The following is a 17,254-nucleotide window of genomic DNA, read 5'->3' as shown; positions in this document are numbered from 1 at the left end:
AAGGTACATGGGAGAGGTAAAAAAAAGTCAGTCAGCTGGGATAGAGGCGCGAAGGTTCCCTCCTATCCTGGCATTTTAAAAGGCACATGGGGGAGGGAGGTAAAAGATTTTAGAGTCGGCTGGGACAGGAGACTGGAGGAATCCCCCTGTCCCAGCCCACCAGGTCTTATGGCAGGCCCTGTAGAAGCATATAAGATATCCGGAGGGAAGGGGTACAGGGCAGGGTGCAGAGTCTGACAGGGCAGGAAGGGAGAACAGGGTGTAGAGCCAGGGAGGGAGGGAGGCTGGGTGCAGAGCCTGGAAGGGCATTTGAATATTAACACACACCCCAGTTTATATTCAAGTCAACCTTTTTACCTCCTTTTTTTGGAGGAAAAGGTTACCGCGGCTTATATTTGAGTATATACTGTAATATGTTCTATTATGCAGCTATAAGAAAAGGCTATTGTACAACATCAGAATCTCTCTGAAGTATTTGTTGACTTTTTACAGCCCTTGATACAGTGGATAGAGAAATGTTAAGGGTGCGCCTTAAACTTTATGACTGTCCCCAAGCAATCTGGTAAAGAAATTTATGATGAAATCATTGGTAGAATTTCTGTGCTGCAGGAAACGTTACCCACTTGTTTGATGTGTCATGATGTGAATCAGGGCTGCTGTCCCTCCTGCAGTGGCAGAACTCTCAGTTTAATTTACTTTCATACCAAAAACTATAGAAAGTTATTTGAGTTGACTAGACCTCTTCACGGTCAATTTTCAGAAAGGAAGACTTTCCCTCTGAGAAATGGGGCAAAGGTCAAGGGGTAAAGTGCTCACAGACTTTTCAGATGATCACATAATTTTGAAAATTACCTCCTATAAAAATAATTTGATGGAAGGTGGAATATGTATGGAGTGGAATAGTGGCCTAATGGTTAGTGCAGTGGGCAGAGAACCCCAAGAATTGGGTTCAGTTTGCCCTGGACAAGTCACTTAACCCTTCGTTGTCCCAAGTGCAAAACTTACGATTGTGAGTCCACTAAAGACAGAGAAAGTACATCAATATAATTAAAAAAAATGTAAACTGTATTGGTGGTACCACAGAAAAGCAGTATATCAAAGCCATAACCCAAGGCTCATCATGGGGATGGGGAAGAAACATAGTAGATGATGACAGATAAAGACCTGAATGGTCCATCTAGTCTGCCCAACCCAATTCAATTTTTTTTTTCTTCTTCTTAGCTATTTCTGGGCAAGAATCCAAAGCTGTGCATAGGTTCCATCTACTGAAGTCTCCATCAAAGCTCACTCCAGCCCATCTAAACCATCCCAGCCATCTAAGCCTTCCCTAACCCATCCTCAACCAAACGGCCATATACGGACACAGACCGTGCAAGTCTGCCCAGTACTAGCCTTAGTTCTTCAATATTTACTATCATTTTCTGATTCTAGAACCTCTGTGTTCATCCCACGCTTTTTTGAACTCCGTCACCGTTTTCCTCTCCACCATCTCCCTCGGGATCAGAATAGCTGGACATAGGGAGGGAACGGGAGCCTGGGATTGGTAGAGGCAAGGGGAGGAGAGAGATTCTGGCAGGTAAGCATCCCTTCCATAGCTCTGGTTCTGATCTTCCTTGTATTCCCCTTCTCCTCCTTTTTCTACCCTTAACCCTGGCTCTATCCACTCATTTACTATTCAAATCAGTGCTCTCATGTGCACCCAAGTGTTTACTATGCCAGCCTCTCTATATATTATTCTTCAAGCAGTTCCCTCTCCCACCCACCCCTGTTTCATCTTATCTTGTTAACTCCTCTCCATACCACTCCGTTCTCTTTCATCTCCCCATATCCTGACTCACCAACCCACCTCCTCTCTCTGCAGCAGTCCCCACTCAGATCTTTTTCTTCCCTTTGATTCCTCCTTCTCCTTTATCCCAAATGCTGATTGAGCCTATTTGAAGGACAGTGGCAGCACATTAGGATTAGACTCTTGGTCTGAAATAACGCAGTATCCTCATGCCCCTGTGGTTGAAAGTGCAAACTGAACCCCACTGGCAGAACAGGAGGAAGCAGACCAATGTACTGCTGCTCTCCTCCTCCCTCCTACTACAGGCAGCACAAGGAGATCTATCAGTATAAATCAGAGATATACAAAAGAAGGGACTTATTAAGCATGAGAAAAATCAGTGGAGAGAAATGCATCTATTTTTAAATATTTTTTATTGACTGTAAACTGTCTAGATAAATTTTGATGGACAGTTTATCAAAGAAATAATAAACTTGAAACTTTATCTATCTAGCCTGGCCTCTGATCCCTGTAATTCTACAGCAAAGACCTATTTTTTGTATATCCTACTGCAGCCACTGAATTGTGGGAGATTTGCACGAGGTCATGCACTGCCTCGGTATACAGAGGCAGTGCATGACCAGCAGTACAGTATATCAAAACAGTGCTGCAATTTGGTTTGCCCCATTTTTCAGAGAGGATTCATTTCAAATGTTGGATTTGCTCTTCATTGCCGCTTTCCTCCACACAGTCATTACCATATGCTACAGAGAACCAGAATTCCATTATTTGAGATACACAAGTGTTATATGTGTACCTGAATCAATGCAAGTGTTCCAGTGTCTGTTAAACACATAAGAACTGTGTGCGTGTACCCAAGTCAGTGCCGGGCAGTTTTCAAAAATTCTTGGAATGCTGTTCTACTGGCTCTTACATATGAGATTTCTGTGCAAGCCTGGGCAGCAAACACTCTTTAATAGTGTAACCCTGGGGCCCCCTTTCTGCCTTAAGACTGCTTGTTCCCTGCAGAAGGCAGGCTCCGACATACTTTCAGAAAGGAGCAGCTTCGATTTGTAGGAATTAGCTCTCCTATACCTGAAATCAGGGTTCTGGGACCTTTGCCGGTTAATGTGTGTGACTTGTATCAAAAGAGAGCAGCTTCCTGAGCTCTGTGAATAACTCCTTTGTACTCCAGAATTTATCAGAGAACAGCCTGACTTCAACAACAAACAACTTTACTATAAGTAATAGCTTTACTGTACACAGTAGCATAGAAAGAATATATGCAGGAATATAAACAGATAATTAAAAGACATTTACATAAAGCATTCAGATCATTTTCAGTACAGAAATATGTTAGCATTGCAACACTAGACTTAGCTGCAAGAGCTGGCAGCCAAAAAGGAAATGAAAAAAATGCAGAGCAATTGACTCTACAGAGCACACACAGTTCAGATGAATGTGATTGTCTGTGGATGAAAGACACGGGGACAAATTTGTCCCCGTCCCCACAGGAACTCAATTTCCCCGTCCCCGCAAGTTCTATCGCTGTCCCTGTCCCATTCCTGATTTTAAAGTGTTTGAGGCTTGTACTGATGAAGATGGAGCTTGCAAGAATGGGGCAAGGACAGGAAAAGAACTTGCAGGGATGGGAAAATGAGTTCCCACGGGGACAGGGAAAAATTTGTTCTCGTGTCATTCTCTACTGTGGATGAAATACAGCAAATACAATATGCTTGTACTAGGAAAAAGGCAATTTCAGTAGTAGGGGCACAGTTGTGAAATAATTTGATTGGACAGCTGAGATTGATTAATGATGTACAACAATTTAAGACGTTTCTAAAATCCCTTTTTGTTGAAGCTTTTTTAGAAGTTTTATAAGGACTAGTAGTGAAGAAATGAAAAATATGTAGGTTGTATATTTTAATGTTTTAAATCTGCGGATTCTAATTATGCTTTGCTATATTTTTGTATAATGTGGCAGTTCTTTGAGAGCTTTACTTGAGATGTACGATACTGTACGAAGCAATGTTTGCGGAGTTCTTTTTGAACAGTGGTCCCTTTCTAGGCTGAATGACTCTAAATGCAGTTCCTCTCCCTTTCCAGTTCTGAAGGAGATTTACATTGTTTACCTTCTGTTACTGACAAGGAGCTTCTGTGGAAATCCCTCTGGGGCTAATACAGAAAGCATAACTGTGGGTTTAATGTAGTTTTATTGTGAGCTATACTGAATGAGCAATGCAGAAAGGGGTTCAGTGTGAATGTTAACTCGTGTAAAAACCATTACCACTTATAGAACTGAAATGTATGCTAATGTGTTCATTATGGATTCTGCAGCTGTGCAATTAAAAAAAGAACATTTTTCACGTGTGTTGTGTGTGGGAAATTTTTTTTTTTTTTAACCAGGTCTAGGACAGTGTATAAGAGTTAGTTGAGAGGAGCGAGTGTCTAATGCAGGGGTAGGCAACTCCGGTCCTCGAGGGCCACAATCCAGTTGGGTTTTCAGGATTTCTCCAATGAATATGCATGAGATCTATTTGCATGCACCCCTGGTCTAATGGCACTACCCCTTCAGTCCAACCTAACCATCCCAGATTGTTTTCTGCAATGGAACCAGTGGCCCCAGCCTCCCCACTTTCCCCCAATATTATAAAGAAATTTGTCTTTGTAGTCAGCGGCCCCTTCTCCCTCCATCCACCATTTCCAAAAATGTACCCGATGTCTAGTGTGGGAAGAGGGGTCAGGCAGGAAGGGAAGTAGCCCTCTTGCCAATGATGGGTTACCTGTGTGGAGAATTGGGGCTGATGATTCAGGCAAAAGCTGGCAATTGTTCCTAGAACAGTTAAGCGGTGGCAAAGCCACTGGGAAAGAAAAGTGATAATGCTGTCATCCCCCAATGCAGGAGGGGGCAGACATACAGCGGCCTTACAATGAAGAGGATCTAAGCATCAAGTTTCAAATGTGGAGACCTCAATAGGAGACAGGAACAGGCAGAAAAAGTGAATTCCTTCAAAAAGGCAGAAAATAAATAAAAAAAACAGTGTAATCAAGATCCCTCCCCTACAGTCTCCTCTAGCTTGGGTCAGCTATGGGAGGGAGAAAGAAAGAGCAGCTGAATAGTTGCTTCCTCATCTCCAGCCAACTACCCCCTTTGCTCACAAGAACAAAGTTTTGGGAGGTGCAAGGAAGAGCCTTATCATGCTTATCCAGACTTTTTCCCCACTTTCAACTAAAGGATGTGAAGGCAAGGGGAGAGTAACGAGAGCATTTTGAGGGAGTACTTCTGTAGACAGGAGGAGACAACATGACAAGGAGGCAGAATGGTATTTATTTATTCAATTTTCTCGCAGGAGAGCTCAGAACGGTTTACATGAGTTTATTCAGGCACTCAAGCATTTTTCCCTTTCTGTCCTGGTGGGCTCACAGTTTATCTAATGTACCTGGGGCAATGGGGGATTAAGTGCCTTGCCCAGGGTCACAAGGAGCAGCGTGGGTTTGAACCCACAACCCCAGGGTGCTGAGGTTGTGGCTTTAACCACTGTACCACACAGAAGCAGGTGGCAAGAGCATACGATAAGCGTATTTGGGAGGAAGAGAGGACAGCACTTAGTAGGGAGTGAATATGGAGTAAAAGCACTGGGTGGTAGGGAGGGAACCCTAAAAATTGAATGAATAAAGATAAGCACACCAACCGAGGGTATGAATGTGCACGGAGTGTGTGGGGGGTGATAAATTCGATACCCAAAATAAAAGCTTGCACCAGGCCCCCAGTAATGATTGCTTTGCCCCTGCCTCTGCCCCAGCTGACTGGAAGGACAAGCAATGAGAACGGAAAGTGGGAAGTATTACCTGTGCTGTGCCTGTTTTGTAATGGAGTAATGTGTGAAGAGGATGCTTGCACTGCCGCTCCCTGTGATGTGTCTATTATGTGGATACATGGTAGAATTTAGGATAAGATGTAATGTGCTTTATGGCCTTTATTTATCATTTGCATAATTTACTTCCTCTTAGTGCCTTAGACCTCAACTGATTTCCAGCTTCCCTTCACTTCATTGTAACTAGGGATCTTTTGTACTTATATACTTTCTTTAATTCTGATATAACTTTTGTCTTTATGTTATCCACCAAGTCTTGTCTTATGCATCTATATTTTCTGTGAAGAAATATTTCTAATGTTATTTTCCTGAGGTTATTCTCTGAACTTCTCCATCATGGGTTTTTTTTTGTTCTCGAGCTTTGTATCCACTGAAAAATGTTAGCTTTCATGCATTTATTTGCATCTTTCTTCTCTCAACCTCTGCTTCTTATACATGATCCCACCTCAAGATATCTGGTTTGGTGACCATCAGTATCTCATCTTCCAGCATGCTCTACTCCTGTGGATTTCTGTATCCTAAGTCATGAACTCTATACATCTGTGCAGTTTTTGCTGCCAAGCACTTGACTGCTGCTCAGACTTTTTTGGCCACTTCATCCTGGCATGGCAAGTGAATTTGGGGGGGGGGGGGGGAGAGAGAGCAATGGTATCTCTGTCTCTCCTCCCTGCACTGCCCCTCCTCCACACATACCACAATGTAAAATAAAAATACTTTAGCTTGTAGGGATCCACGAACCCTGCCAGCTGAAAAAACCTGTCTCAACAATGTAAAAGTATGGCAGTCAGCAGCAGCACTTTCAGCCACTGATGCTGGCACCACAAACATGCTCAGTTCTCATTGCCTATAAGCAATTCAGAAAACAGCTGAAAACTTATCTTTTCTCTAAATACTTAACTTACTTTACTTACACATTATGTTCATTATTGATAATCTTTTGCAAACCGCGAACTTTTGGTAACGCGGTCAATAAGTACAATGTAATGTAATATAATGTAAGCCTGCTCAAATTTTAAGGCACATGAGAACTGAACATGCTTCGAGTGCTGGCATCAAAGGCTGAATGTGCTGCTGCTCACTGCCCCATTATTTTTCGCGAGCCAAAGCAAAAAGCACAAAGGGCCTTCAAATTCCAGGCAGTCAGCCTTTAATTTATAAATGAACCCGACACAGGCCATGTTTCGGTGCAATCGCCTGTGTCAGGGGTCAATCAATGATGTAATGAGCCAGGTAAAAATCAGAAAGAATCATCCAAAACAGAAAATAAGCCAATAAAGTGAATTGAAACAGGACAAAGCCTCTACAGCAGTGTGCCGTCAGCAGTTGCCTTTTGCCAAAAATGAAACTACACAGCTTGTGAGCCCACTGGGACAGATAGGGAAATTACAGTACTTACGAGTACCTGCTTACTGTTCAACATTATAGAACACTTTTGAAGACTTTTCTTTTTTCTAAATTCTTGGTTAACTAAATTTCTGTATATCGCATCATTCTTGTATTTTTCCATAGCATAATCTTTTGTTAACTGCATTGAACTAAGGGTTATGCGGTCTAGAAATTTGTTATTGTGTTATGTAATAACAGCGCTTTTCCTTCAACAACCCAGTTATTTACATTCTTTAACAATACCTTATACGCCGACTAGAATTTTGAGATCAATTCAAGACAACAGGTTGGTTCTTCCTTCAGTTAATAGGACCAGATGGGAATCAACGAGAAATAAAGTGTTTTATTTTGTTACCCCGCAAGGGAATTGAGGTTAGAAGTAAATAAAACTTGAAATGAAGAAGTAAATAAAACTATTTAAGCATTTAAAACTATGCTGAAAACTTTTTATTTCCGTGAAGCATTTGGGCAAGATTCAGTTTTGTCAGAACTAATTCATATATATTAGTGGAAATCCTGTGATATGGAATTTATACAGGAAGTTCAGGGAATGAATGTGTATACAGTATATCTTTTGTTTGTATAGGTCTGTCCTATTTTAAAATGGAGTTCTTTTCTATATATTAGATATTTGTAAACTGCTTGGACCTGTTATAAGAACAAACGGTATAACAAGTTTTAATAAAACACCTTGATATCTATGGAGGAAAGGTGGTATATCAAATAAAGATTACCATGGGGGGGGGGGGGGGGGGCACACCAGTTGCAGGTGATTCACAAACCAGGGCCCCACAGAACATTATTTGTTTCTAATCCTCTCTACCCTTCACACCAGGGATCTCAAAGTCCCTCCTTGAGGGCCGCAATCCAGTCAGATTTTCATGATTTCCCCAATGAATATGCATTGAAAGCAGTGCATGCACATAGATCTCATGCATATTCATTGGGGAAATCCTGAAAACTCGACTGGATTGTGGTCCTCAAGGAGGGACTTTGAGACCCCTGCTTCACACAGTGCCTTCACACTTACCTTTAAGGGAGCAGGTTCTTTCTGGGGACCCTGGTGTTAAAATCCTTTCAAACCACTTTAACCAGGCAGTTAAAGTGGTTAGAAGCCCCTGAACAGGTTAGTGCAGGGGTGTCCAACCTGCAGCCCCGTGAAGTATTTTGTGCAGCCCCGATTGAAAGCGATGCTGTGTTTTCCTCTGCTGTCCCTGGGTGTTTACCGTCTTGCCGACTCCATCCTCTGTCATGCTGCAGCGTTTGCGCATTTGTGTGGCCCCAGAAACATTTTTTTCAGCCAATGCGGCCCGGGGAAGCCAAAAGGATGGACACCCCTGGGTTAGTGGGTAGACTTGTTTACAGTACTCTTGATTGTTTATCACTCAATCAGTTTCTGATCCACTCAGTTACCTCTGGGTCTACCCTTATCCAGCCCTTGTGGCAAATCCAGCCAGCTGGGGCTTTGGGATATCCACAATGAATATGCAAAAGACAGATTTGCATGCACTGCATCTTAGGTAAGCAAATCTATTTCATGCATATTTATTGTGGATATCCTGAAAACCTGACTGGTTGTTCACTCCATGAACTGAGTTGAGAAGTACTGCCTTAGGCTACTCCATTTACGGTATTTATGAACCTCACATGTGGGACACTGCCAGAAGTCCAAGTGAACCATATTCAGTGCTTGTCCCTGATCTAATTATTGGTTCATCAAATCAAAGCAATTGATCACTTCTCTTTGTCATAATTTTTGTCTGGTAAAACAATGCACTACCTTTGATTCTACAACCCTCTCCGTTCAAGATTTGCTACTGTCCTCTCGTAGAAACTCCATTATTTTTCCCAGGGTAACAGATCTGTAAATTCTAACCTCTTTGTCTATTTCCACTTTTATAGAGGACAATTGATGCCCTTCTTTGGTTCTCTGAAGCCATTAATTCCAAAGAATGACTGACTGTACAATAAGTAGAACAGACTGTTCTGCCCTCAGAGCTTGTGTATGCCTTACTGTGCTGACAGCTGTAAGGTAAAGCAAGTTGCAGCTTCCTTCAAGGTTCATGTAACCATTACTCTTATACTGTAGGATGAATGTTGCACGTGACCCATTCCATCAGCTTCCTTCAGACCTCCCTGACCTTATGCCATTGCCCAAGGTATATAATCTTTGGCCGTATTGGTCACTTCTAGAGACCCTATTTCCTTTGGATAATCTATTGCGTTCTAACAAAAATTTTCGTCTTGGATTCAGAAAGAAACTCTCCACTGCTTTTCTTCACCCTCCTCCCCTGGAAATTGCATATTCTTTTTATCAATTAATTTATCCATTCAGTCCTTCCATCACACAATCAACAGATAGATTCATTATACTTTTATTGAACCAGAATCAGTGTAGCATTCCTGGTTTCAACTACCAGTAAATTTCTTCCTGGATGTTGAGAGGTTTTTTTTTTTCCAGCTTTATGTTTTGTAGTATATTGGAATACACACTATGAAAACACACTGACCAAAACCTCTCTGCTTCTTTACTAAGCTAGGATGCCATTTGATCCCATGACTATGTCCACTTTCATTTTTGCTAGTACAGTACTACATTAACTCTTCTGCAAAACAAGAGCAATATTTTCCATAGTACAATAGGTATTCCTCCTAAGTCCCTATATTTTTATACTATAGCATATTCTTCAATAAATATTCTTTTATTTTAGATTTCTATGCGCAACCTTATTGTTTTAAAACATATGAAGTGTTCACTACCATTTCAACTGCATGCGAGCCGCTGCTAGTTGTTACTGGGGACCATCATGACACTTCCAAGTCCCTTTACCAGGGCAATGCACTTTATCTGCTTAGTTGCAGGTACTACAGCACCCCAGACGAACTTCTTAGATCTTATATAATTTTTCAGTGGCTCTGCAGGTGGACAAATCTGTGCGAAACACCCTGGGTTACTTGTGTGATAAACTTGCTGCTTTAAGCCCCTTAGCTTCTCCTAAGTCCAACATTATGAGGGACCACCTCCAAATTTTGACCCAGGTTTCCTGAACCAGTTCCAGATTTGCCATCCAATCCCAGTGAGATTCTCTCTTCCTTCCCTCCTTTCGACTGGCAGGAGGCTACATAAGCCTCCTTGGCTGCCTGGCTGCATGCTGAGGTTTGAGCACACGGGGCTTCATACTATGGCAGACATACGGGGCCTGTATATTCACCGGCTGATGCTCAAAACTCCAAGCGCTGTAGAGAACAGTGCCAGAAAACATCTCAGGAACAGTGTAGAAAAATAACTTCCTAATACTCAACTCTAACATGCACATTGTCTGCATGCTGTTGAGTTTTAGAAAGTTACTTTTCTGCCCATGCCGGGAGAATGTGCGTTTTATTGCACAGCTCTGTGCAAATGCCCAGAAGGGAGGTGGGCCAGTCTTCTGCTGGAAGGCATGCTTTCCAGAAAAACACGCTGTTACCACCGCAAATAACTGAGCAAATGAAATAGTGGAGAAGAACCATTGGGCAGGATTTGATTTTTATGTAGGCGAGAGGAAAGGGGATTTGCTGTCTCTCTGCTGGTAGCCTACCTTCTACCTGCTGCTGCTAGCACAAGACGTGACCCAAGCCACTGAAGCAACACAAGTCAAGCCATACAGAAATCCAAGTTCAGAAATCCTAACGCCAGCTCTGAGCTGGCATTAGTTTTCAGTGGTAAAGGCAAGGTCTGAGCTATGCGCCGTTTCTGAGCTATTGCTCAGGCCTCATTTGCATAGCATCTTCATGCTATTTGTGCTGATCTTCAGTTTCCATGCTGTTCTCTGAACATCTTGAGCACACAAACTGGTGCTAATCGTCTCTAGGACCAGTGTTAGGTTCTGAGCATCAGCCTATCAGAACTTAGTTTGAAGCCAGCCAACAGAAGAAGCAGACATGGCATTAAGTTCTGCTCTTTAATAAGGGCATCCAGGGTCCTGGAGAGCCTAAAGATGATGCCAGAGGAAGGAAAAGAACATGCATTTGCGATAGGGGGTGGGAAATGAGAAAAAAAAACTGTTCAGTTTTGGGAGGCCTTTGAGGACAGCGTATTGAGCAGTATCAAGTACAGAGGAAGACATCCTTTCTTCCCTTGAAGCTCTTGTGCTTCATTCAGCAATGAGCTCTGACAGCTTCTCTAGTCCCCTCTTTATGAGCATTAAACACAAGTATTACCCTTACATTGTTCCTTTGCACTTCAAGTTTTGCAGCCCCACCATCACACATCCTCTTTTCCTGACATACTTGAAGAAAAAAGTCATTATCTTGTTTTACTACACTGGAAGTCAATATTTTCACTGGTTTGATTAAAAATCTCTAGATATTCAGTCACATTTGTCTAAATCAGGCTTGTCCAACCTACAGCCCACCAAATGCTTTTTACCCGATTCTTTGGAGCTTGGTGAATCTTTTGGTGTTTACATTGGGATTCTTGCTTCCCTGCCACAACTTGGTTCTTTGTAAGCATTAGCTGTGCAGTAAAGAATGGCACGGTGACAAAATTAATCACCGTTTCCGTCCCCGCGGATAACCGCGGGAAATAATCCCATGTCATTTTTTAGTGTCTATTTCAACCTCGGTCCTTCTACACCAGCATTCTTCAAAGCAAAGCTTACGGGTCAGTGGTTGTGCCCAATTATACTCTGATTCTTCCCTCTCTCCTTAAAGAATGACATGAAGATGGTTTCCCGCGGTTATCCGCGGGGACAGGAACGGTGATGAATTTTGTCACCGTGTCATTCTCTACTGTGCAGTGCCAGAGGTTTGGGTTGATCTTGCAGTTTTAAGTCTCACAAATCTTGAAACCATAAGACCAACCCGAACTTCCAGCACCACATGGTTCGAGCTTGCAGAGAGTAAGTCATAGTGGGGAAGCATGAATTCCCATTGTTTCTTCTATAGTTAAAGCCAGATAAGGTGGCCCCGAAGAGACAAGGTTTGTGTGGGGCCAGGGGTAGGGGTGGGACTGTGGCAGCAGGCGATATCTTAATAAAATGTCATCTCCTGCAGCTCCAGGACCAGTCTTGCGGCAAAAGCTCTGAAATTTTACAACTGTTATCATGAGACTGGTTCTATGGCAGAAGTAGATGGTATTGTATTAACATGTTTCCTGCTGCTGATGGAAGGGGAGGCTGCTCTGCGCAATGGCATATATAGGATAGAGTGAACCTGAGGACGAAAAATTAAAACAGGCCCCCTATAAAACCATTTCAGGCAAGGTACTGGGGACCAACAGGCAGAGTGGGTGGGGAGAAGGGAAACTCCTTCAGAGATCCAGTAAACATACTTAAACAGAAGCAAAACACATTCGAGACCTATTTAGAAAACCTGCCATAGTGATAGAAAGATAAATGAAATGCAAGATAACAAAGATGCACATTTCCTAAAAGTGACACATTAAAATTAATAAATTTAGAGACCCCCCCACACACACACATTTTTCTACCTTTGTTGTCTCAGCATTGGTTTGGTTCAAGTGTCTATTTTTTCTTCTTTCCAGGATCTGTGATCTTTTTGACATTTCTTCTCTCTATGTTCACCATCCATCTTTCTCCTGCGTCCCTTCTCCATCCATGATATTTAAAATATTTTTGTGTACCCTGTCTCTGTGCTCCTTCCATGCCCCAGCTTCCCTTCTCTATGCCTCCCTCCTTCCCCATGTCCAGCTTTTCTCCTGCATTCCTACCACAACATGAGCATGTTCCCTCTCTCCTGCTAACACCTCTCCAACACAATTCTGTCTCCCTTTCAGTACCGGCTCCGACATTCCATGCCTCCCCTCTCAAGGTGGCAATGGTTGGCCGGCAGAAGCAACGCTGTAAACAGGCCGCCTGCGGTGAGGCCCCATCAGGAAGTGACCTCACAGGAAGCGTAGCAAAGGCCTTGGCGGGGTCCACCGCAGGCAGCCTGTTTACAGCGCTGTTTCTGCCGGCTAGCCACTGCCAGCACTACTCAGATATCACCAGGGTAGTCAGTGATAATAATCAGCGGCATAATGTGGATGGACCTGGGGCACTCATTCAGGTCACTCCTAGGTGCCACTGAATGTTAGGGACCCGTTGATTTTTACATGTTGCACCAGAATGGTTCATCAGGGAAAGCCAGTTGTGCTCTTTACATGCCGCGTTCATTACATGTCACACAAGCAAGAATCAACTTCTCAGCAGACCGAAACTACGTTGCTTTTCTTTAATTCTCGCTTTGCTTTTCTCACTGTCCTAAGTAGAGCCTCCCTACTGCTCAGCAGCAGGAACGAAGAAGGGAGGAAAAGTAACTAGAAACAAAGGAAAGGGCTTGGTCCTACCTTTCTCCGGCCCGGAGAGCCTGCACCGTTTTTAGCACTTCCTCAGATAGGGTGCTAACGTCTGGCCGTGCGCAGGGCACAAATGGATCTCGTTCACTGAAACAGAAACTGCTTTCAACTCAAAGCAACCCCCACCCAGCACCGTGGAAGTAAACTGCGCGAAGTTCTGTTTTCTGTACAGCAGGAACTCCACTTCCTCAAACTCAGGTTTCTGCTGCCTGCGGACAAAAGTTGGCCCCCAGCTCATTGGTTCGTTCAAAAATGCCTGAGCCTGACTTATACCATAAGAGGCTGGGTGTGAGAAGTGCAGCCTCCTGCACTGACAGAGCGAAAGACAGGGCTGAGCTGCATGCATGTATTCGGTTCTCCCTATTACACCCAAATCTTTCTCATGGAAACGTGTATGGAGGGCGGGGGCGTGCGTTCACAGGACTCTGCTGTCTGTGGCCTACTCAGTAACAACCCCTTTAGGGTTCCCAAATGTCTCTGATTTGGAGCGATTGTCTCTGGTTTCCAAAAGTTTTGGCTCTGACTTATTGTTTGGCAACTGTCTATTTGCCGCCAATTTTAGGGTAATAGGGGCAGAGGTGTGGTAGAGTAGTTTTGTATTGCCTCACCCATCTCCTTTCATGTGATCCAGCAATGCATCTGCTCTTTCCACCCGGGCATTAGCCCATTCCCTCAAACCTGCTGTTGTGACTCCTGGCTTCTTCCCTCTGGTGTCAGCAATAGAAAGTACAGTGCTGTGATGCAGAGGCTCTCCACTACCATGCTGCACATCTTTACCAGCGCCCACCACCTCTGTCATAGGCTTCCTATTGCCATGGTTAGAGCCACTGAATATCAGCACTAACTGCTAAAGCTATAGCCAGCTATTGTGTGGGCCGCCTAGGGGTGGATTTGGTAAGTTTACCAGATTTTGTATTAAAAAAAGAAAGAGGATGTGTGGCCCTGCCTCATTCCACCCCTGGACCTACTCAGTTCTGCCTCAGTCCCACCCCTACCCCTGGCCCCACACAAACCTTGTCTCTTCGGGGCCACGTGTGGAGGGCATCTGCAAATGTGTGGATGTGATGTGATGATGTCAAATGCATGCGCAGATATTCTCCAGACACGACACAGCTCAATGGTTTTGAAAACCTGTGCAGACATCAGAACAGTCATCTAAAAAGGACATGTCCAGGTAAATCCAGATATCTGGTAACCCTGGAATTTTGTATTTATGTGGTTAAGTCAGAGGTAGGGGTTACTAGATGTCCAGGAAAACCCAGACGTCCTCGTTTTAGAGGACTGTCTGGGTGCCCAGATGGATTTCCAAAACCTGGCAGTTTGTCTGGGTTTTGGAGGCCCCAAGCTCAGGGCTGTGTCTGGATGTCCTCTGCGCATTCATGGACGTTGATGTGATGATGTTACATGGGTGATGTCATCATGTCAACATCTGCGCATGCACAGAGGACATCCAGACACAACCCAGAGCTTGGGAAAGAGACATGCGGTTCGAGTGGGGGTGGAGCAGGTCTCCTTTTTTTTTTTTTTTAAGATGAAATCTAGTAACTCTAGTTGAGCATTGGATTTGGGGGGAATCTGGGGGTAGACTAGAAAGCAACTCATTTTCTCCTCCTACTGTTTATTATTTCTATAGCATTGTTAGGTGTATGCAGCACTGTACATTTAACAAGCAATAGACGGTCCTTGCTCAGAAGAACTTACAATCTAATTTAGACAGACAGGACATATAGGGTTGGGGAGTTTCTTACAGAGAGAATAATAGGATAGACATATGTGAGTGGGAGTTAGGAGTCAAAAGCAGCCTTGAAAAAATGTTTTTTTTAGCTTGGATTTGAACATTGCTAGACGGAGCTTGACAAATTGACTTAGGCAGTCTGATCCAGGCATGCGACGCAACAAGATAGAAGGGATAAAGTTTGGAGTTGGCAGTGGAGGTAAAGGGTATAGATAAGAGGGACTTACCCAATGAATGGAGTTCACAGGGGGAGATGAGTGAGGAGAGATATTGAGAGGCTGCAGAGTGGAAGCACATGTAAGTCAATAAGAAGAGTTTGAGGAACTGTATACAGAAATGGATGGGGAGCCAATGAAGTGACTTGAGGAGAGGGGTAATGTGAGTATAGCGGCTCTGGCAGAATATAAGGCATGCAGCAGAATTTTGAATGGGAAAGAGATGGTTGAGCGGAAGATTTGAGAAAAGTAAATTATAGGTAGTCTAAGCAAAAGGTGATAAGAGTGTGGCTCAGGGTTTTGGTTGTGTGCTCGGAAATGAGAGTGGGATAGCAGTGGAGGAGAATCCACCTATTCAAACACTGAAAGTGTGTTGGGTGAGACAGGAAGAAAACTAGGAGAGAACAGAACCCTGGAATCCCAGCAAGGGCATTGTATTGAGGAGTAGGTGGTGATCAACAGTGAAGGCAGCACATAGATCGAGAAGGATGAGAGTAGAGTACAGGCCATTGGACTGGCCAAGAACAGTTCATTAGAGACTTTAGCAAGAGCAGTTTCTGTGGAATGGAGTGAGTGAAAGCCCTAAGTAGGGTTACCAGATTTTATGGCTGTAAAATCTGGACCAATGGCCCTGCCCCCAGGCCTGCCAAGTTCCACACAGCCCTGCCCTGTTCCACCCTAGTCACACCCCATCTGCCCCAGCTTCGCCCTCAGCCCTGCCCCCTCAACCTGTTTTGGTGCTCGGAGCCGCATCGGGAGGGCATCTGTGCATGCACAGGTGTGACATGATGATGTCACATGGATGCATCCATGCGCATGACTTCACCGTGTTGCATTCACGCATGCGCAGATGCCATCCTGATGCGGTCCCGAGCTGGAAGCTTTTGAAAAGCCATCCGGACGCCTGGTCATGTCCTCTAAAAAGACATCTGATTTTTAGATGCTAATTATAGAATTTTGTTCTGTATGTGCAACATCCATCATGTGTAACCAGAAGGACATGAGGGATCAGGGGTGGGCCCAGCATTTACACATATGGGTGCTAGAATACTATCAGTTTATGTGTCTAACTGCCTACATCTAAACCTAAGCATTTACGCCAGCCATTGAGCTCATGCCTAGCGGACTTATACCAGTATTTTATAATGGCCCTGGGGTATGCAAATGCCATTATAGTATTTGCACTTAGCATGCAGCATTCTGGTGCTTAACGTTTGGCAACTTATAAAGAATTTACTCTCTATGAGTTTTAGGCTGGGCAATATGATCTTCAGCACAGAAAAGTAGTACTTTTTCTTTAAAAGTGGCAAGAAAGGCTGCTAAAAGGGCACTTATTGAAATTTCTGGTTAGACCTATTTTTGTGTTGCAAGTGAATTTGAAAAGGTGAAAGGAGGAAATCGTGGATCTGTTGCTATGATTCTCCATGAGAGGAAGAGCAAAACAATGTGACAAATGTTCTTCCATAGAAGATAATGGAAGTTCACAGAATAAAGATCGCCTGCCCAGACTTCCTAAGCATATATAGTGGAGGGTTCCTGGGAAGCAAGTAAAAGTCATGTAAGTGTTGGGTGAATCACTCCTTAGGGACTTATTTAGGGATCTAGAGGAGACCATTGATGAAGGCTTCTGCAAGCTGTCCTTTTTTTTCAAGCTGTAACAAATAGGTATTTCTCTTCCCCAAATAAACTTTTTTCCAGCAGCTGTCATTTGGGAAAGCCCAAATATCTGATGCTATTCACCCAGGAGAGGCTCACAACGGCAGGGGAGAAGCGAGGTGGGAGAAGGGTGTGAGCTTGATCTCTTACAGTACAAATGAGAAGTGAAAGGGTTAATCCCTGGGCTGCTGCACATTTCTGAACTGGCAGAATCTCACTTTAGACCATCAGATGGCAGCAGAAGTATAAAGGGAGCAGCAGAGCCTGTGAGGACAGTCAGTGTCC

General features: G+C 43.7%; 1 protein-coding gene across 3 annotated transcripts in view; it reads right to left on the bottom strand.

Annotated features, from left to right (window-relative positions):
* Positions 1-13,990, bottom strand: part of ARHGDIG (Rho GDP dissociation inhibitor gamma) — a 110,873-nt gene extending 96,883 nt beyond the window's left edge. The window contains exon 1 of one of the 3 annotated variants that reach the window (XM_033964047.1): positions 13,972-13,990. In XM_033964047.1, coding sequence (XP_033819938.1) covers positions 13,972-13,975 — 4 coding nt within the window. In that variant the 5' untranslated portion in view covers positions 13,976-13,990. Of the gene's footprint in view, positions 1-12,496; positions 12,781-13,354; positions 13,738-13,971 lie in introns of those variants that run through there. The other 2 variants (XM_033964048.1, XM_033964049.1) reach the window with 2 other exon arrangements.
* Between the last annotated feature and the right edge of the window lie 3,264 nt (positions 13,991-17,254).

The sequence above is a fragment of the Geotrypetes seraphini genome, chromosome 11 (assembly GCF_902459505.1).
Source record: "Geotrypetes seraphini chromosome 11, aGeoSer1.1, whole genome shotgun sequence".
Lineage (NCBI taxonomy): Eukaryota > Metazoa > Chordata > Amphibia > Gymnophiona > Dermophiidae > Geotrypetes > Geotrypetes seraphini.
This window is presented reverse-complemented; position numbering and strand designations above follow the sequence as displayed.